General features: G+C 42.4%; 1 protein-coding gene across 14 annotated transcripts; it reads right to left on the minus strand.

Moving 5' to 3' along the window:
• Positions 1 to 7,498: 7,498 nt before the first annotated feature.
• LOC123113134 (uncharacterized) lies at positions 7,499 to 21,131 on the minus strand. Of its 14 annotated transcripts, XR_006455934.1 has the most exons (14): positions 20,863 to 21,126; positions 18,379 to 18,649; positions 18,130 to 18,295; positions 17,781 to 18,035; positions 17,578 to 17,683; positions 17,031 to 17,094; positions 16,860 to 16,947; positions 16,545 to 16,653; positions 16,019 to 16,207; positions 10,381 to 15,884; positions 9,515 to 9,598; positions 9,136 to 9,325; positions 8,712 to 8,889; positions 7,499 to 8,054 (listed from the first exon to the last, which is right to left on the minus strand). XR_006455934.1 is itself a non-coding variant. In XM_044534288.1 (8 exons), exons 4-8 carry the CDS (start codon positions 17,797 to 17,799, stop codon positions 16,110 to 16,112), a joined length of 378 nt encoding a protein of 125 aa, XP_044390223.1. In that variant the 5' UTR covers positions 17,800 to 18,035; positions 18,130 to 18,295; positions 18,379 to 18,649; positions 20,863 to 21,108; the 3' UTR covers positions 15,886 to 16,109. The 14 variants fall into 14 exon arrangements, 2 of the variants coding, with proteins under 2 accessions (XP_044390223.1, XP_044390222.1); XR_006455933.1 differs by having other exon boundaries at positions 9,136 to 9,598; positions 20,863 to 21,127; XR_006455935.1 differs by lacking the exon at positions 9,515 to 9,598.
• Between the last annotated feature and the right edge of the window lie 743 nt (positions 21,132 to 21,874).

The raw sequence follows: 21,874 nt of genomic DNA on the forward strand, positions 1-21,874 counted from the left end.
TAACTTCCTGCAAAATATTAGTCTCTTCTTGGACAGCGGAGACTTTATCAATAAACGCATCAATATTGTAGTTATATTCATAATTTTCATAGCAATATCTAAGTATAGCAAAATTTTCAGGTCTGTAAACTGAATCATCAAAATCTTCAAACTCTTTAAACATAGATTCAATCTCATAAGCACCCATAAAAGCAATGAATTCTTCTATTTGTTCCACATCATAATAATCATAGATACCACTAGCATAATAAGTCAAGGTTTCATTATCATTAAATTTGCATGAAAATGGAAGGTGTGGAGCCTTCATCCTAGAGCAACAAGTAATATCATATCTCAAGCATAGTTACCTAGCATACCAATGTAACATATGAATTTGATCCCATAATAGTTTCCTTTTTTGTGTCAAGCGATAATCCCTAAAGTATTCACGTTGATCCAACGTGTCTCCCATAACATAATTGAATGGGGTTTTCTCAGGATTATGAGAGTAGTACATAATATCTTCCACATACTGAGCATCGAGGGTTTTAGGAGGTTCCCCATCTCCATGAGTAGCAAGTACACCTATTTTTTTGGTATTTCATGTTCCATATCCATAACTAAAGATAGAGAACAACTTATAATAGCAAATAAAAATTACTTAGTGATACTGCAAACAAGCACACACGAGAATATTCACCCCACGCTATGACTCCCCGGCAACGGCGCCAGAAAAAAATCTTGATAACCCGCAAGTATACAGGATCAATTGTAGCCTCTTTCGATAAGTAAGAGTGTCGAACCCTACGAGGAGCTAAAGGTAGAACAAATATTCCCTCAAGTTCTATCGACCACCGACAACTCTACGCACGCTTGACGTTCGCTTTATCTAGAACAAGTATGAAATTAGAAGTACTTTGTAGGTGTTGTTGGATAGATTTGCAAGATAATAAAGAGCACATAAATAAAAAATAGGGGCTGTTAGATAAAGAAGCAATAAAGTAAATATATCGAGTGGAAAAGTGGTGATAGGAGTTGTGAAATTGTCCCTAAGCAATTGACTACGTTACTAGACCGGTAATCACTATTGCAATTGTATTTGAGGGAGAGGCATAAGCTAACATACTTTCTCTTCTTGGATCATATGCACTTATGATTGGGACTCTAGCAAGCATCCACAACTACTAAAGATCATTAAGGTAAAACCCAACCATAGCATTAAAGTATCAAGTCCCCTTTATCCCATAGACAAACAATCTACTTACTCGGGTCTGTGCTTCTGTCACTCACGCCACACACCATAAGAAAATCATAAACATATTGCAAACCCTACACCGGGGATCCCTCACACTTGCGTGACACGGAGAGCACCATGGGACATCACAAATAATAAAACATGCAACTCAAACCAATCATATCAATTCATCAGTCACCGATAGGACAACGAGAATCTACTCAGACATCATAGGATGGCAACACATCATTGGATAATAATATGAAGTATAAAGTACCATATTCAAGTAGAGAGTACAACGGGTTGAGGGAGAGTGGACCACTGAATATAGATGGGGGAAGGTGATGGAGATGTTGGTGAAGATCGTGGAGGTGTTGGTGAAGATCGCGGTGATGATGATGGCCCCCGACAGCCCTCCGGCGCCACCAGAAGCAAGGGGGAGAGATCCCCCCTTCTTCTTCTTCTTCCTTGACCTTCTCCCTAGATGGGAGAAGGGTTTCCCCTCTTGTCCTTGGCTCCCATGGTGTGGGAGGGGCGAGAGCCCCTCCAAGATTGGATCTATCTCTCTGTTTCTCTCTGTTTCCGCGTTCCCGAATTCTGCCCCGGCACCGTTTCTTTTATATCCGGAGATCCGTAACTCCGATTGTATTGTAACCTTCGCCCAGATATTTTTCCAAAAATTAGCTTTCTTGCGGCCAAAGTATAGCAGCAACCGCCTTACGAGGGGCCGATGAGGGTCAGGGGCGCGCCCAGGGAAGGCAGGCTTGCCCCTGTCTCGTGGCCACCTCGGGCACCGTCTCACATTGATTCTTCCTCCAGAAAATCCCAAATATTCCAAAAATATTCTCCATCCGTTTTTATCCCGTTTGGATTCCGTTTGATATGGGTTTCCTGCGAAACGTAAAACATGCAACAGACATGAACTGGCACTAGGCACTGGATCAATATGTTAGTCTCAAAAATAATATAAAAAGTTACCAAAAGTATATGAAAGTTGAATAATATTGGCATGAAACAATAAAAAATTATAGATATGACGGAAACATATCAACAGCGAGCTCCACGGATCACGACGTCGCTTGTGCTGCACTGCAGCTCCGCCACCGTGGCGAGATCCACGAAGATGCTGCTCCCCCGCCTTTGCAGCGCCGATGTCCCAGATAAGAAGCAACCGCGGTGTTCCTCCATTGCAGCACCGCCGACGGCAAGCTCGACGGGTTCCACTGCCGCTTGTGCAGCACTGCAGCTCCGCCGCTGTGGCAAGATCCACAGGGATGCAACTCTCCCAGCTTTGCAGTGCCGATGTCCTAGATGAGAAGCAACTATTGTGTCCCTCCATTGCTGCATTGTCGAGCGGCGAACTTGACGGGTTGTGACGCCGCTTGTGCTGCACTGTAGCTCCGGCAGCATGACAAGATCCTCACGATGTAGCTCCTCCGGCTCTGTAGCGCCGGTATCCCCGATGAGAGTCAACCGTGATTTCCCCTGGTAGCATTGATGGCCTGGGAAGGGACGCAACCGTGCTGTCCCTTGCGTAGCACCAGTGGCCTATTGATGGGTCAGTGCTGCTTCTTCGGTAGACTAGCCGCAGTGGGAGTAACTTCAGCAGTAACATCGGGTCCAACTCAGCAAATTTGCTTATGTGGCAATGAGAGGTAGTTACAGTAACTTAGCTAGTTATTGTAACATCACATGTCCTAATGCAATATGAGTCTATAACCTAATAAATAAAGCTTTGCATGTTACCACACTTATGTTACTACCCACTATGAAGGTAGTAACATAGTCTAGGGATATGTGTATGTTACTCATCATTGCGGCTAGTCGTAGAGGAATGGAGATACGGAAGAGAGCAAGAGAAAAAAGTGGTTGTGGAGGAGATAAGGTGGAGAGATAAGAAAAAAGTGGTGCGTCTTGCAAAGGCCACGTGGCGGAAGTAGGAGGAGGCTTGCGTTTGCTTGTTTTCATCCGACTTAAATTGAACGTTTTTTGAAATAATTTAGACACAAGCTTGCAACAAGTGCAATGATAGTACATGTTTTTTAAAGGAGGATGGCCCCGATCTCTGCATCTGGATGATGCATGGAGCAATAAATGATAGTACATGTGAGTTGTGAAATTTGCTTGGTTCCGAACCAAACATGCACATGAGTTCACTAGGTTCTAAATGTGAGACTAGTAGTAAAACAGGCACACGCCACGAGGTCAGCAGCCCCTAGGCATTTAGGGTTGCTCGCCTCCCGCATGCGTCGCTGCCAATCTTCCTCATCTCCTGTGATCTTAGTGTAAGTGCAGCCCCTTGGTGGTTTGGAGTATCAAAGACAAAAAGGTTAAGAGAATAATATGTTTGTCACTGCACACATGAGTTAAAATCCCTGAAGATATGGTTACCGACAAAAGATAACCCCTAAAAATGTATATTTCTTCAAGTGAAGAATTGGGTGCTCATTTGAAGAAATTTAAGTGAAAAATTAGAATCTTGAAGACTTTGTTTTCGTAGTTTCCTTTTTCTTATTTTGAATCATAAGAAACACAATACCCTTAAAAGGGTCTAGGTGATACATAGGCATATTTCCGAAGTGATGCTCATACCCAACAACTACCTAATTCTTTGAGTTGAAGACTTTGGAAATCTGTTGTAGTACAGTCGAGTTCTTCAATGATAGAGACGAAGTTCTTTTGGTCATTGACAAAATTGGTCTGACCGAGGAGTTCGGATTTTTGCCAGTGCGACATTCATACCGTGAGAAAATTGAGTGCCTCAATGAATTTGAGAGTTTAAATTTTCAACAGTTACTGCGCTAGTGCCAGCTGTCGAGTGGATCCTTATGCTGACAACGGTAGTGTCCAAAGGGGCATTTATGCCCTATCATGTCAGGTTGCCCATGGCTATAAATAGCCGCCCCCTACAATCATTTGTTGCTTGGCTTCTCCAAGAGAGAGATTGATACTTGTCATTTGAGAGCAACTTATCCTCCGACGACTTTGAGAAACCAAGTGAGAAAAAACCCAACTAGAGCCAAAGTGATTGAGCATCACTGAAGAGGTTGACCTATGTGATCTGAGCCTGTCACCTTTGAAGACCGTCATTCTTCCAGACAGTTAGGCGTCAAGTTCTAAGCACTCAAGAAGAAATTTTGGAGTGCCATAGAACAAGTCTGTGAGGGTTTTGAAAGTCTACCCTGAAGGCTTACTTACCATGAGTAATTAGGAGGGGTCTCAGTGACCTAGCTCAAGAGGAGTACAATGAGAAGTAAGTGTCTTCGGAGTTCAATCTCAAGCCGCCTCAACCAGATGTACAGTTGATACATGAACTGAAACTGGTCTACCAAATCACTGTGTCATCACCGAGCCAACCTAGTTTCAAATTCCTCAACCATTTTACTTTCAGTACATCTTCATTTGAAGAATTTGTGTGCCGCACTTTGAAGAGTTTGAACTAAAGACTTCCATCATGATGCCTTTCATTTCCTCAGTTCATCATGTTTACTTCCGTGTGTTTGTTCTTCATCCACCTCTATCTCGTATGCCTGTTTTACTTCTCTGTGATGAATTAGCATCTCTATTTTTTCTTCTTGTCACCCTGATTTTCGTCAAATTATCCTGACTTTGACAATCTCCCATTCAACCCCTAGGAGATAACCTGCTCTTTCACTTAGGGCGGTGGATCCCGGCCCTTGCCGGTGGGAGGGATCATGCTTTGTTTTTAGATTTTTTAGTCTGTTTAGGGTTTGTATCCTGCTCAGGAAGACGAGGCAACATCGGCTCCATGTAGATGGAATAAAGTTCTTCCCGTCTAGCCCCTATACCAGTGGTGCGTCTCGTGTCATCGGAGGGTGTGTGAAGGTGTATATCCCAACAGATCTTATGGGGTTCAATCGGCTTTGTCTTCGCTGAATTTGTGTGGATCCGGTCTTCGTCCGTCTGCATTCACGTGTCTACAGGTTGGACTCTTTAGATCTAGCCATTTTTTCATCGACCGTAGTTGCTAATTTGGTGCTACAACAAGGTTTGCCCTACTCCGGTACGCGGGAGGGAGGGGGGATGACGACAATGCGTCTTTGGATCACTCCAGTGTTTGTAGTTGTCGCTAGGTGGCCTACGTGCATGGATGATTTTTTTTACTTTTCGTGTTCTTTGTACTTCCATAATGTTTGTTGAATATATTAGAAGTTTTTCACGCAAAAAGAAAAAGAAAAAGACCAGTCAAGATCCTCTACGGCACATTTCTATAGAAAGAGCTACTTTTCATATCAAAACGCTCATGCCATAAATCTTACATTCCTTACAGAAAAGTCTTGAATTCTTGTTCTGGATGCATCCCAGTCCTAGACCACTAGTACTAACTCTCACATTGGGCACAGTTCAGTTTTCTCTTACAATTGTGTGTCTTATCACAAAATGAAGTCACGTAAAGATGACCACCGCGAGACAAATACTAGGGAGATGTGAAGGCCGACCTCATACAATAGACTTTCCGGTCAAGTCTACTATAGGTTTTTTTATAGCACTTGGATGTTGTCTTCATACATAAATTATGCAATGTAACGGTGGGTGAGCACTAATAATAAATTTGCTGAATTTATGAACAAACAACCGATGATGCAGCTGTACTATTCTCTTGGTCATGAAGTGGTAGAAATTTTCAGATTAGCAACATTTGCACGTCTATACCTTTCCATTCTTAATGATATCATACACATAATCAACCACCTTGACTTAGTGACGGAGGAGATTTTACTGGTTTATATCTAAATAGGCTCATTCATACATATGTTGAAATCTTATTTTATAGGTGTAGTAGTTAATCAACTAATCATTGAGGGGAAACAAGAGTTCTTGTATATAGTTCTCCCTGTGTTCCAACATACAACATGTATAGATCTTTTTTAAAGTCAAATTAATAAAGTTTGACCAAATTTACAAAGAAAGACATTAACATCAATGTATCAAATAAATACAATATAAAGTTATACTGCTTGGATGTTGATTTTTCCTGCTACTATTTGCATTGTCAAATTGGTCCTATACCTTCAGTCGGTCTTCACTTGGGGGCATGATTAGCAACGTGTCATCTCGTACCGTTTTACTTAGGAAGCTGATAACGTGCTGACATTCGCACCAAGGAGGGTTCGTCCCGAACGAATCGTTCCCCAGGCAGGGTGGAACGACCTAACGATTTAGTTCGGCCTGGGGGACCTCTCAGCCCGAACCCTACTAGAAACCGTCTTTCTTTACCTTCAGAACACAAAGCTTTGCTTGGCGAAATAACTCCTGCCTATATTTGGCATCTCATTTACTTAATATCGCTAATCAAGAATGCCATAAAAAGCCTAACAAAGACGCTAGCATGGGCCTGTTGCACAGATGACATAAAAAAAACAGGCCCATTTAGATACTGAAACACGAAAAAAAACCCAGAAAGCACTCTAAAAAAGCTAAAAAAACTGATTAGAAAACTTTACAAATAAAGATGCCACAAAAATCTAGAAATTCATAGAAAAAATAGCTGATGTAAATAATATAAAATTGCCATGGTCCAACAAAAAATAAACTTGCGATGCTGGAAAAAATAAATTTGCCATGGTTTTAAATAAATTTTGAAAATTGGTCAAAAAATAATTTGCCGTGGGCACAAAATTTTGCCACTGTCCATACAAAAAAAACTGTCATGATGTATAGAAAGTGAATTTGCCATGACATAACCTAAAATTTGCCATGGTCCTAAAAACATTCATTGATGAAAAAAAGTGTATAAGTTTGCCATGGTGGCCAAAACAGTGGTGCAAAAATTGTCATGATGGCAAAAAATGATTGTAAAATCAATATGATACGTACAATGATACAAACCGATGTTCAAAACGAAAGAATCAACTAATTTGCCAAGGTTCAAAAAAGTGAGTATTGACGTGAGAAGAAATTCTTGCCAAGAAGTAGTATCGAGTCTTCTTCTACCTAGACGGGGTACGCATGGTGGAGGAACGACTATGCAACTGCTTCTGGAATTGCTCCTCTGTTTTTGCCGCTCTTGTGGTTTGAACTTTGAAATGCATCGGCCGAGCACTGGGCGCGCGACCTCACACAGGCATGCACTTGTCACACCTGCACACTGCTATGTGTCCAGCATTCAACACAATTGCCCATCCAGCAGGCAAGGATAACCAGATTGTCTCAAATTAAAAATTCAGCCAACAGAAATCATGTTGGCAATGGGAAATGCACTTCACAGAATCACTAAGACAGATCAACAACCATAAGTACACCGCTCTTTATGCACAAGGATACTGTCCAAAAAATTCAGAAATCGCCGCACCATTCCGCAAGCAGATATACACCATTCATACAAGATTGATATCAGGTTCAACAGACACCTGAAGGAGTTTTTTCTAACTCATAAACAAGCCAGGTTGCCATTACCAAGACTACAGCATACAAACACATACAGTAAGCCTGAAAACAACATACAACTAATAAGTGCATAATTCCCACACACATTTAGTTCCGCAACACCATGGTGGTACGGCGCCTTCTCTCGGCTAGTTTGGCGCCAACAATCTCTTTTCGCTTCTTTGGCGCCAACAATCCGGCGAGCCTGTCCCAGTCTCATTCGCCGAAGTAGCGTCATCGTTCTGGTTTCCAATGGTTGCATCTCCACTTGCAAAAAATTAATGGCCCTTGTTCTCGTAGCTTACTGACGGTGGTCTTCCTTGGAGGTCTTGTACACAGCAGTGGTAATCCTCCCTGTTACCAAGCGTATTCCAGCCATACCGTCCCACCCGATCTGCAGACTGGAACCTACCTTGAATGCTAATTTATGTGATGCCCCGTCGGATACATGCATCTGATAAAAAGAGAAAAAGTAAAAGAAGGTGTCAGCTAGTGAGCAACAAAACTAGGACTGCTGTTAAAAAGATGGAAGTAGTTCTGACTAACCATACCAGATACAAATCAAAAACAGAAAACTGACAGCAAAACGAGGCAGCAGTCTGAGAGCTGAAAAGGAAAAAAAAAGTGTAGTTGTGCTACTACGGTAGCCTTTTCGGAATGAAAAGAACAAGGAAATGTAGTAAGATAAAAATAATGTACTGAAGCGAGAAATCCTGAAAAAAGAATGAAGACTGAAAACTGAGACTTGGGTGCCGATCCTTAAGGGCACTGAGAACTAACATTTCTCTGTTTTTCTCAATCTGCACTGACACCTCATTCAATAATCTACTGAAGCAAGAAATACTCAAAAACAATGTTTTTGGCCTATCCAGAAAAGCATAGTAGATTCGTAAAGGATTGTCAAGAACAAAGCCATCAATCAATAAAAATGAGCCACCAAAAACTGAAAAAGTTGTACATAAAATTCAGGTGGTTAGTGACAAAGAAACATAGTGTGCACTATAGACTGAAAAATTGTACCAAAATTTTAGGTTGATGCCTTAGCCTCACATTTCTAAAACGCACACATACACGTCATGGTGATAAGCTCTTTGGTTATTGAGATGCTTACCAGCTTTGCCATCAGAATATAGAGGGCTTTTGGTTTTTGGCTGCTATAGCCACTGAAAGTGACACCGCTTGAGCACCGCCGCAGGCTTGTTGGCGCCCCACGCAAAATATGATTTCACAGCATGTATCTGATAATGGTGTGACTCGACGCCACTGAAACCTCAATCAATCCATGGGATCTGAATGATGAAGAAAATAAAATGAAGACTCAGAAACTGAAATGATAAAGTGAATAATAGACTGAAAACACATAAACTGAATATAGACTGAAAAAACGACAATACCGACAACCACTGATCAAATAAAAGAAAAATATGACTAAAAGAAGAACAATGAATTAAACTAAAGAAATCTAGAAAGGAAAAAAAATACTGATGTTTAGGCTCTGTATCAAAAATTTGCAAACAATTCGACAAAAAGTTTACAGAATGCCAGGCGTTATCTTGTCCCTTTCCGAACCATGCATGCTAGGTTGCAACGTCCTTAAAATCCAAAGACAAGAACGCTCTGCGTCAAACGGTTGCCAAGGAAAACATCTGAACCAAGAGATTACCGCCCAACTTCTCCCCTCTCCCTCTTATGTTGACAGGCTCACTGATGAGCATGCAACATAGACTGCTAAACAGGAAAAAGGAAGAACTGAGGGACCGAACATGGACTAATGAATAAAGAGTGATGACAGAGAATTAGCGCATGTAAATTGCAGATAGAGCAACAAACATAAAAGCTGAACACTAACAGAAATTGGGGGCTGAATAAATAGAAATGAACAATTAGATCATAAAATATCTGAAAGAGACTAACCATGGTCATATGAAGAGAATAACCAAAAATGGTAGATACTGAAGACATAAAGCATGCATTTTCAGAATGCAGAGAGCAATCAGCCTGCAAGCACAGTAAAGCATGTTTTTTTCTGAATGCAGAGACCAATCAGCACTTGCTCTAACTGTAGGATTTCTTCAGTCACGACTAGTTTTACTTCCCAAATCCCTGAATATATGATGTGACGCAAGTTGCCCTTCACTAACGTCTTGTTACACCCCCGGCACTTGGGGATTCATCTTCCCCGTTGATAGCACAGGAAACATTTAGGCATTTCACTAATTTGGGAAATATGCTCAGGAAGTTTGGGATAAAGCACAACAAAGCTTATCTGATGTTGTCATTTTGTCTCTGGTATTGTATTGGATTGTTATGAACTACTCCCTCCGTTCCAAAATACTTGACTTCCATTTGTCAAAAAATGGATGTACCTATATACTAAAACATGTCTAGATACATCTATATTTTGACAAATGGAAGGCATGTATTGTCGAACGGAGGGAGTAATATATTTTTATTTGGGTAGTATGAAATATAATGTTATTATCTTGTTGCAGTTAACTGATGAACACGCCAAAATAAATAAACCCATTGATAAAATTATGCTATTGCTCTTTTCCTTTTGATTCCGTGTCAGTGCACGGGCACTATGCTAGTCTTACGCAAACCAGATCAACCGCTCCTATAAAGAGCACAGGTGTGCTCGCGATCAGAAACACCGCGTCCCAATGATACCAGGCAATACAAATGCGATAAATTAGTCTGGTTAGACAGCCAACTGGTAAATTCGACTTCCTACAACAAGAAAATTGAGTTCAATACGAGTGATATAAAGGTTACCGTACCTTAATTACTCTAGATTGATGTATGTGTTACAGAGTCGTGTCGATGGCCATGCCGACTGCTGGAGGTGCCCCTCACGGTCCCGCTCCTCCGCAACATAGTCTCAGCCCAGCCTCTGTACTTACGTGCCTCTGGTCGCATTGGATGAGCATGAACTGGGTAAGGACGCGCTTCATGCTCGGCCGCAGGTACGCTTGAGGACTCGTGCTGGGAACACCGAGTTTCAGCACCATAAAAAAAATCCTCTAAGTGGACCGAGTCACAGATATGTTCGACGATTTTGTCTTTCGTTAAAGAGCAATCGTGTAATACCTTCCATGCCCATTCAGCCAAACTTTCTCCTCCTCCAACGCCCATGGCAACCATGTTGGTTGTAAGCTCTAGCAGAACGAAACCAAAACTGTAGATATTAGTCTTCTAGAGTTCGCCCCTCCATTGTACTAATAGTATTTTGTAAAATTTGTATTCAGTTAGCTTTCAACGGAAATGTTTGAGATGCCTTGCTGGATTTGAGATTCTCGTCAGGGGCCATGTATCTGTGTGTCCCAGAAATGGCTGACCTGTGGTGGGACTAGTGTGGGTTGACAACCATTCGAGCAAGCCTAAAGTAGGCGATCTTGGCATGGAACTTTCGGTCAACCAAAATGTTGCCTGACTTGATGTCCCGATGGATAATAGCATGTCCGCACTCTTTGTGGATGTAGTTGAGGCCCCCGAATACATCAATAGTGATGGTCAGCCTTGTCGGCTAGTCCAATGGTGCAGGGGCGCCCTTGCTGTCACGGCAGTGCAGCCGGTCATCGAAGCTCCCCTTCTCCATGTGTTCGTAAACAAGAAGCTTGGCATCTTGGCTGGAGATGCTGCAAAGCAGCTTGATCATGTTCTTGTGATTGATGCTCCCCAATGTCTTCACCTTCGAGTCAGACTGCTTATGGTCTAAATTTCTCATGTTGCATACCTTCTTAACAGCCACTATTCTGCAGTTGTGATCCTCAAGAGACCATGACGACCAGGGAGATGGACATGGTACTCCTTCTCAGACCCGCCGCTGCCGATAATGTTCTCCTCGGATATGTTGTTCAGCACGTCGGATTCCGTGAAGTCTAGAGGTGTGAATGGTGTCATTTTCTAATTCGTCACACCTTCTTTCACCACTTGTGTGTCCTTCCGATGCCGGAAGAGCAGCCATATGACGATGCTCATGCAAGTGATGACGATAGTGACACCGAGCACTAACAAGATTATCATACGCTTATGGAGGTGGGTGCCTCCGTGGCATTTTGGGAGATTTATCCTCGATCCCCACTTGGCACAAAGCCCACGGTTTCAAAGGAAGCCGCAGTTGTACTTTGCACTTTGCAGAGAGAGGGGCAACATCCCATTGAGTTGGTTATAGATGACAAATTGAAGGATGCAATTGAACGGTTGCCGAAGTCAGGCGGAATATTGCATGTTAGCTCGTTGTTGGACAAAACAAGGATTACCAGTGATGAAATCATCTTAATTCCCCATGCCAGTATTGCACTTGATATACAATTGTTACTGAGGTCAAGTGATTTGAGATTCTGCAACAAGTAAATTGATGTTGGTATGGATCCAGGTATCTTATTCGAACTTACAATTCAGAAAGCCGGTGGAGATTGGTTCTATTGACAGGTAGCTCTCTCGAGAGTTGATTATTCTGCACCATCAATACCAATAGCCTAGTCTCAAATGTCGGGATCAAGTCAGAGAAGTAGTTGTTCTACATCTCAATTTGACAGATATTCGAAGATATCTCTTTCGGCATAGTGCGAGTGAAATTGTTGTCCGATATTAGCAATGTATGCACCGACGACAACAACCATATATTCTCCTGAAACTTCCTAGAGAAGTTGTTGTTGTCGAGCATAATGTTATCCAGCGACAGGAAGTTGACGATGCTCTGGGAGCTCGCCGGAGAAGTTGTTATTAGAAACTAGATTCTTGAATAGTTTCTCACGGGCGCAGAACTGCTCCAATAGTGAGCTAGACAAGTTGTTGTAGTCCTCAAAATTTCCAAGCGGCATGTGCTTCCCAAGTTGTTGTGGTACTTCACTTGAGATCATATTGTTGAACAACTGGATGTATTGGAGTTTGGGAATGAGGCCAATGCTTCTGGGGACGGGGCCTATGAACTCGTTGTTGTATAGGATGATAATGGTTAGTTTCTTGAGAGTCCCAAAGTCTTCTGGAATGCAGCCAACAAGTTTGTTTTCCGACAAGGCTATTTTAATCAAATTCACCGCAGTGATGTTGCACGGTAACTTCCCTTTCAGTCTATTGTCATACAAGTACAAGATCTCGAGCTTTTGTTGCTGCCAAATCCAGACAAGGATCGAACCACTGACTTACTGCCCCACATGTCCAAAATGATTAGTTCCTTTAGGCTTGAGAATGCCTCTGGAATTTTGCTGGTGAAGCCATTCGTGTTAAGAAGTAGGTTCTGAAGTGCCTAATGCTGGGCCATCACCGTCGGCAGAACACCACAGAAGTTGTTGTTAGTCAGGTGGAGATGCTTCATAGCGATTGCCGGCTCATATCTTGAGTAAACACTCAATGGAAGCCACTGTAGTAGATATCAAGGTATCGTAGCCAGGAGTAGGCATAGAACATGATGCCAGGGAATCTCACAATGAGCTTGTTGTTTGAAAAGTCGAGGTGGATCAGGTACTTAAGGTTGCACACAGTCGAGGTATGTTGCCGATAAAATTCTAACGCTTGAAGGAAATCCACGTAACTAGGCCTCCACCTACTGCCACCCAACTGACACCTGTGTAGCAAGCAGTGGAGGCCTAGTTATGGGGCTTTCATTCAAGCGTTTGAATCTTACCAGCAACACCCCCCCCCCCCCCCCCCGTCTGTGTGCAACCTCAAGTACCTGATCCAACTTGACTTTTCATACATCAAGCTCACTGGGAGATTCCCTGGCATCATGCTCTATGTCTGCTCTTGGCTTCGGTACCTTGATCTCTCCTACAACGGCTTCCATGGATTCCTTCCTCAAGACATCAGCCGGTTATCACCATCTACGAAGCACCTCAACCTAACTAACAACAACTTAAGTGCAGTTCTACTGATGCCGGTGGCCGAGCTTTCGGCACTCCAGAACCTGCTTCTTGACATGAGTGGCTTCACCGGCGAGATTCTAGAGCCATTCTCAAGCCTAAAGGAACTAACCATGTTGGACCTATGGGGCAACAAGCTCAGTGGTTCAATCCCTGTCTGGATCTGGGAGCACTAAAAGCTCGAGATCTTGTACTTGTATGAGAATGGACTCACCGAGGAGCTGTCGTTCAACATCACTACGGTGAATTTGATTAAGATAGACTTGTTGTCAAACAAACTCTCTAGTTGCGTACCAAAAGACTTTGGGACTCTCAAGAAACTAAACATTATCATCGATATCCTATACAACAATGAGTTCATAGGCCCCATCCCAAGAAGCACTGACCTCATTCCAAACCTCCAATACATCCAGTTGTTCGACAATATGCTCTCAGGTGAGGTGCCACAAGAACTTCGGAAGCACTCGCCGCTTGGAAATATTGAGGTCTACAACAAAAACTTTTCTAACTCACTACTTGAGTTGTTATGCGCTCATGGGAAACTATTCGACATAGTAGTTTCTAACAATAGCTTCTGTGGCTAGCATTGGCAACTGCCTCTCGCTGGATAATATTATGCTTGGTAACAACTTCTCGGGGAAGTTTCCGGTGAATATATGGTGGTTGTCGTTGGTGCATACCCTGCTGATATCGGACAACTACAGTGGCACTATACCGAAAGAGAGATCTTCGAATATCTCTCGAATTGAGATGCAAAACAACCACTTCTCCGGCTCGATCCCGCCGTTTGGAACTAGGCTATTGGTGTTGGTGGTGCAGAATAACTAATTCCCAGGAGAGCTACGTGTGAGCATGAGCAATCTCCACAGGCTTTCTGAATTGTCACTAAGTGGGAACAATATACCTGGATCCATACCAACATCAATTAAATTGTTGCAGAATCTCAAATAACTTGACCTTAGCAACAATCATATATCAGGTGTAATACCGCCATGGAGCATTGAGATGATTTCATCACTGGTAATCCTTGATTTGTCCAACAACGAGCTACCATGCAATATCCCGCTTGACTTCGGCAACCATTCAATTGTGTCCCTCAATTTGTCATTTAACCAACTCAATGGGGAGGTGTCCTTCTCTCTATAACATGCAAAGTACAACCGCAGCTTCCTTGGAAATTGTGGGCTTTGTGCCAAGTGGGACTCGAGGATAAATCTCCCAAAATGCCACAGAGGCACCCACCTCCAGAAGCGTGTGATAATCTTGTTAGTGCTCGATGTCATGGTCATTATCGCTTCCATGAGCGTCATCATATGGCTGCTCTTCGGCGCTGGGAGAACACATAAGTGGTGAAAGAAGTCGTGACTGGCTGGAAAATGACACCATTCACACATCTGGACTTCACGAAATCCAACGTGGTCAACAACATATCTGAGCAGAACATTATCGTCAGCGGTGTGTCTAGAAAGTTGTACCGTGTCCACCTCCTAGCCTTGATGGTGCCACTAAGGATTGCAGCAGCAGAATAGTGGTTGTCAAGAAGATATGCAACATGGGAAATCCGGACCACAAACAGTTCAACTCGGAGGTGAAGACATTGGGGAGCATCAACCACAAGAACATCATCAAGCTGCTCTGCAGCATCTCCAGCTAATATGCCAAGCTTCTCGTTTACGAGCACTTGGAGAAGGGCAACCTCGACGACTGGATACACACCATCACCGAGAGGGCGACCCTGCAACATTGTGCTGGCCGAGGAGCCTCAACTACATCCACCAATAGTGAGGACAGACTATTATTCACTGGGACATCAAGTCAGGCAACATTTTGCTTGACCCAAAGTTCCATGCCAAGATCGCCAACTTTGGGATTACTCGAATGGTGGTCAACCCAGGCCAGTCCCACCACATGTCAGCCATTTGTGGTACACACGGGTACATGACCCCCTGGTGAGTCTCAAATCTAGCAAGGCATTTCAAACATTTTCATTGAACGCTAACTAAATGCAAATTTTGCAGAATACTTTCAGTACAATGGAAGGGCAAGCGAGAAGACTGACATCTACAGTTTTGGTGTCGTTCTGCTAGAGCTAACAACCGGCGTGGTTGCCAAGGGCATTGGAGATGGAGAAAGCTTGGGTGAATGGGCATGGAAGGTATTACATGATGCTATTTAACCAAAGACAAAATCGACGAGCATATCCACGACTCGGCTTACTTGGAGGATATCTTTGTGGTGCTAAAACTCGGTGTATCCTACACGAGTCCTGAGGGACATCTGCAGCGGAGCACGGAAGCGCGTCCGTACCCGGCTCATGCTCATCCAATGTGACTGGAGACACATACGTACAGAGGCTGGGGCTAAGCCCATGTTGTGGAGCAGCTTTTGTCATCCTTATTTGCATAGCTCTCCTCACAATACTGTATTAAAAATATATAATGTAACTTCTTCAATGCCAAGAAAAAATTGTAACACTGGTGGGCAAGTAAGAAGACAGGTATAGGAATGTCATAAAACGCAAAGTATAGTGCAGATCATAGGTAGGTATATATACCGTGGTTTCCAGGAATCATAAAACATTGTGGTCGGCTATTCTGCCTAATTAAGCTCGAAAACTCCAAGAGGAAGTTCAGGTTTTTCCAATGTTATGTGTTCAGGCGTATACCAAGCAGGAGGCTGGAGAGCATACTCAAAAGGGCAGAAAAAACGCTGCTCATATGTAAACGAGCATGGATTTGGATATCTGCAAAAGAAAGGAACAAATCAACATCTTTTTGAAGAGCTTATTCCAAGATCAACATGGAAAAATCAAAATCCAATATAACAGGCTGGCAAAAACAATTAATATATGGCATCATCCATGTATGGAATGCAACTCGTGATAAACTAGCATATGACAAGCAAAAAATATACTACTCATTAAAATCAGCGAACATGAATTGAAAACTTCAAATGATGTAAACGATCAACGTATGCAGCATACGCGAGGTTTCCACCAATAAGTAGTAGTTGTCCACGAGGAAGTATAAGCCTGAAATCATCAGATTTTACGACTAAAGAAGGTTGAGCAATGAAGTCACCATCGCCGGCATCAGCAATGAAGTCAAACAGAAGTTCGTCTTTTCCATCTAGATGATCGTATAAAAGGTCGCTGCTCTTAGATTCGTCTGGACCTTTGTTAATAGCAGCCTGGTTGGGTTAGAAAAGAAATGTCAATGTTTTAACCGAACAATAGGCTCAACTAGGGACTGTAAAAGTAAATAACAACTTGAAAGCAATTTAGAGCACAAGACCGAAATTCTAGGAAGAACGGTATTCTGAGACAAGGGAAGACTGAAGGAAACAAAAAACTAGACCAAAATGAGTACTCAAGCCTTGAAATCACAGGCATGTACCTGCAACATACGCATGTCAAATCGACCAACAAAAAGTGTGACTGATAACATGAGGTTGAAAACAGTTTTAAGCAAATCCGTTGAGGTCCTGCAGAATATATCAACAATTAGTCAGCCATTTTTACAAGATCAAGTGGATAATAAGAGCTTATGTATAGATCAAGAACATACCCAGAATACTGAGGAACCATGTCCTCGAAATCCGGTTTCAACAGTTCCTTCAGATTCTCATACTCTGAAATTGGTAAAGGATGAGTTAGAGCCCATCTGTACAACAATTCTAGGAAACAAGGAGAATGAATGAGTCAGTTATATTGAGCATCTTTTATTTTCTTATCTGCTAGATAAACATGTGAAAAAAGACAAATAAAGTGGCCATCATCATGTCCAACTCTTCAGTACCCTAATAAGTAATAATGACCATGTTATTCACTATAGCATATTCATGTCACATATAGGTAATAAACTGAATGCAACACCTTTTAGATTTTTCCCAATGCTCGCCAACAACCATTGGCATTTTGTTAAGGGGCCATGGATGTTGGAAACCATACTATAGTTCTGCCTAGATGAAACGATGACGAACATATTGCATTTCCTTTTCATCATCATAAGGTGCCTCTTAAGATGACAGAATGCAAACTAATTTGTTGACTTGTTTATAATACATCAAAAAGTTCTTATCTACCATATGGATGTGTTCAGACAGTAGGCATACCCAGTTGACCGCTTCACGACATAATTGGCCATGTAAAGACCAATGAATGTAGCCCACAAAGAGTAGACAGGTGAAATGATGTTGGAGTGTTCGGATCCATTGGAAGCTAATTGGAGCAAACATTCAAGATAAAAAAATAAAAATAGAACAGTAAATAAACAGAAGAGATATCCTAGAACGAACAGAAGGTGAAGTATACTAACTTCTCCATAAATGGGCCATTTCGACAGAAGCAGGTAATCACTGGAAGAGCCAACCGGAGCAAACCAGGACGAGCAAATCTGGTTTTCAAACTTATGCATACGCCATAGCTTTGAAATCAGTGTATTGTCCTCAATTTGCTTTCTCCACGGTGAAAATGCAACCCAGCTAGCAGTTCTATGATCAATAGATTTATCCCTTGAAAGAGTCCTGTTACCAAAGTGACTGTAGAACACGCAGCAAGCTATACTTATCACCTGTGATGTGACAGAAATTGCAAATCTTAGAAAAATCACAAGTATCTAAAGAAGATGAACGGAACACCTGAATCATTGTATGCCAAAAGCTTACAGCACAATTTTGGATATAGTAAGCATCTCTGGCCTTTCTCTGCCATGCGAGAAACAGGATCCAAATACCAGAGTCCAAGAAATATGATGTGGAAGACGATCAAGAAAACTGGAGAGGAAAACTAGGGAGATGGTATAATGCTGCCAAAAATATCCATGCAAAGTACCTGCATTCAGAAACAGGCTCAGGGAACTAATACATCTTGTTTTACCTAAAATTATCTTTTCACAGACACCAAAGATTGCTTACCAACGACTAAAGTTTGAATAGTTTGTCTCGATAGTCTTCCTAACCATGAAATGTCTCGAATGCTCATGTGGGTATGGGTATCCATGAGTGAGAATGGTCCTAACCCTCTCCATTTTAAGGGACTCAATCAGACGACCAGAGGGCTGCTCATGGAGCTTTTCTCCCCCCATAATAATACTGCTCACCAAGTCAGTGATAGTTCATACTCTTATTCAAAGCAACCATAGAGGGCCCTCTGTCACTGGTGAAAATTCCAGAACCGTGGCCAGATCTGCATAAAGAAACAATTGTCATAATCTGACTAAATGGAGATAAGAAAAAACAACTTGTGAAAGAAGCCACAAATAATGTAAATGGACAAATCTGCTATAAAGTGGACATACGGCGATATCCTACAAATTTATCTCAGTAGCTCAAAAGTAAATCATGTACTCCCTCCGTTCCTAAATATTTGTCTTTTTGGCATTTCAAATGGACTACCACATACGGATGTATATAGACATATCTTAGAGTATAGATTCACTCATTTTGCTCCGTATGTAGTCACTTGTTGAAATTTTTAGAAAGACAAATATTTAGGAACGAAGGGAGTAACTACATAAGTCGCCTAAGTAAACGAATCTGAGGAGATAGAGACAAAGGAACCCCAAAAAAAAAGTATGCGTAGACAAACTGCAGGGGCCCATTAAGCACATATGGATTCCAAGGGAAAGGGACGGCAGGCAGGCAATCATTACCAGGGGCAAAAAACTACTACCCTTAGTCAAGACTTTAGTAGTATTAGGCAAAGATAGCTCTACCAGGACGAAAATTCCCTCAGAAACAGATAACTGAAAAATCCACTGCTCGGTAGTGCAGTAAATGCTCATAGCCAGGCTGACAAATAATCTAGGAAATTAAAGAGAACAAAGGACAAATCTGGCTGGCCCAAATTCATAAGTAAAGGAATTCATAGGTTTTCCATAATACATAATACATAGAGCATTAGGTGGATTTCAACAGATGGCCCGGCACTGATTCCAGATGCATCTCATTCGTATATATATATATATATATATAGATATAATGAACCCTTGATACATTGCCCAGCTTTTTAACCTCAATTATGCATCATTGGCAACTAAAGATGTCAACCACAAAGGTCGAAAGCCAGACTGCCAGTGAAGAAGTAGCCGTGCAAAGTGCAAACACATACATATATAGGAATAGATTGTGGTGCAAGGAGGGTCGGACCGGAGTGGTTGTCAACCACCTACTGGCACGAAGCTTATCATGTCGATGTGCTAGCGCAGAGAGATGATCAACAATGAATGTGAAGGTACTTATTTTCTGTGTTGTTCAAGGTTAACAATAGAGCACTTGGCGAAAACAAAGAAGAGAATCCTAGAAGTTATGCAAAGTATCCTCTGTATAGTGCCACAGCCACAAAGTAAACAGTAAACAAGTAGTACCCTGACCATGTTGTAGTGATATCATATAAGCTATCTCAGCAGCTCCACACTCAAGCATGTAAATACTAGTAACAGCCATCCATCTATCCATCCCATATGCAATACAAATATAAACGAATCTCAGGAGGGGAAACTGGATACAGAGACAAGAGACAAGAGAGAAAAAAAGTATAAGTGGAGAAACTGCAGGAGCCCATTAAGCACATGGATTCCTTGGGAAAGGGACAACAGGCAATCATTAGCAGAGACAGAAACCTAGTCTTAATCAAGACATTGTAATGAAGGAAAGGCAGATCTAAAAGGATGGAACTTGTCCCCCCCACAACACACACACACACACACACACACACACACACAAATTTTCGGCTGAAATCTTTGATAAGATAAGACCGCAGCTACATAGATGAAAGAAGTGAAAGTCTGAAACCATCCATTATCCAGCACTTACAGTAAAATTCACATGGACAGGCCAACAAATCTTCTACTCCCTCCGATCCAAATTAATTGATGTAACTTCAGTAGTACATCTTTGTACTAAAGTCGTAGTACTAAAAGCCGCGTCAATTAATTTAGATCGGAGGGAGCAGCAGGAAATTACAGTGTGTGATGAGGCCTGTGCTCTAGTAAAAAGAAACTACAGAGAACAAAGGGACAAATCTGGTTGGCCCAAAGAGACAGACAAATAAAGGGAGTAGCAAGTTCGTTTATATGTAGTCCCTCCGTCCCCAATAATATAAGATCTTATTACATCCACATGTATAAGATCTTATATTATGGGACGGAGGTAGTAATAGACAGACATTATCTGGGAGAGGAACACAGATGGCTAGGCCTTTTGTTTTCCCCTGGATATATATGCCGGCGATGAACACGAGAAAGCAGAGCGAGTAAACTGCCAGCCAGTATGACTGAACTAAACTGGAAGCAGAGCTGAATTGCGCGCGCGTGCACACAAGCTCCGCAGCGCTAACCCTAATCACATGGAGCACCAAGCTAGAAAGGAATCGCAGCAGCAGGAAAGGGAGTGGCTTACCATTACAAAGTAACGATGATCCGGGAAGGGGACGAACGCCTCTGGCCTGCTGCGAAATTCAATTCGGGAAGGTGGGGAAATCTTTGGCAGCCCTCCCCGCTGCGCCTTCTCTGCTCATGTAATATAGTAGCTTGCCGGCCGGGTGAGTGCGGTGGCGGTACAGTGGTGGTGTCACGTCGGAATAAAGCAGCAGCAGCATCCTAATCTCAATCTGTGGTCGGTCGGCGTCTGGACCCAAACTCTCTTGACTTTTGAATTTTGATACAGGATACAACAAGGATGAGGGAACAATACACTAGTACAGTAGGTGAGATGCCGAGAGAACTCTACTGCTAATCCACATCTACTCTAGACTCTAGACTTATACCCTCCGTCCGTCGATCGACACGTCGACCATGGAAGGAAGCTTTATTCGTGCTCCCTTTCGCGCACATGGCTTGTCTCAGCCATTATTCCCTCCCTGCATGTCACGCTCGTCTCCTCTCCTCTCGCACTGCACTCATTCCATCCATGGAAGCTTTTCTACTCAGCGAAAATGCATACCGCCAGCCACAGCCCTAAGGTTAAAAATGGTCAAATGATTCAACTTGTTCACAGCATTAGTAGTAATCTTGACAAGCATAGTATTCGTGACCTTCTATTTTCTTGATGTTTCCTACTGTTTGACCCATCTGCAGGTTTTTACAGTCCAGGTGTTACTGGTTCACTTGCTACAGCTACAACATATACTCTTTGCTGTTATTGTCACTGAATCCACTAAGACATGGCTGGAGCATGCTAATCCCAATCGAAGAGGTCATGCTGGTGAGAATTTTGGTGGCACTTAGCTTTGGCACTGTGATGTACCTAATAATGTAGACTCATTGGTGGCTAGCGATTAAGTGCTTTGGAGCATCATTTTCTCACTCTCAGTTTGTTTGCTATCTGGATGCGAGTCCTAGGTGTAGTTCTTGGTGTCCAAGCCTTGTTTGCTTTGTTATTGTCATTCAATCCACTAAGACATGGCTGGAGC

Source organism: Triticum aestivum, chromosome 5B (assembly GCF_018294505.1).
Source record: "Triticum aestivum cultivar Chinese Spring chromosome 5B, IWGSC CS RefSeq v2.1, whole genome shotgun sequence".
Lineage (NCBI taxonomy): Eukaryota > Viridiplantae > Streptophyta > Magnoliopsida > Poales > Poaceae > Triticum > Triticum aestivum.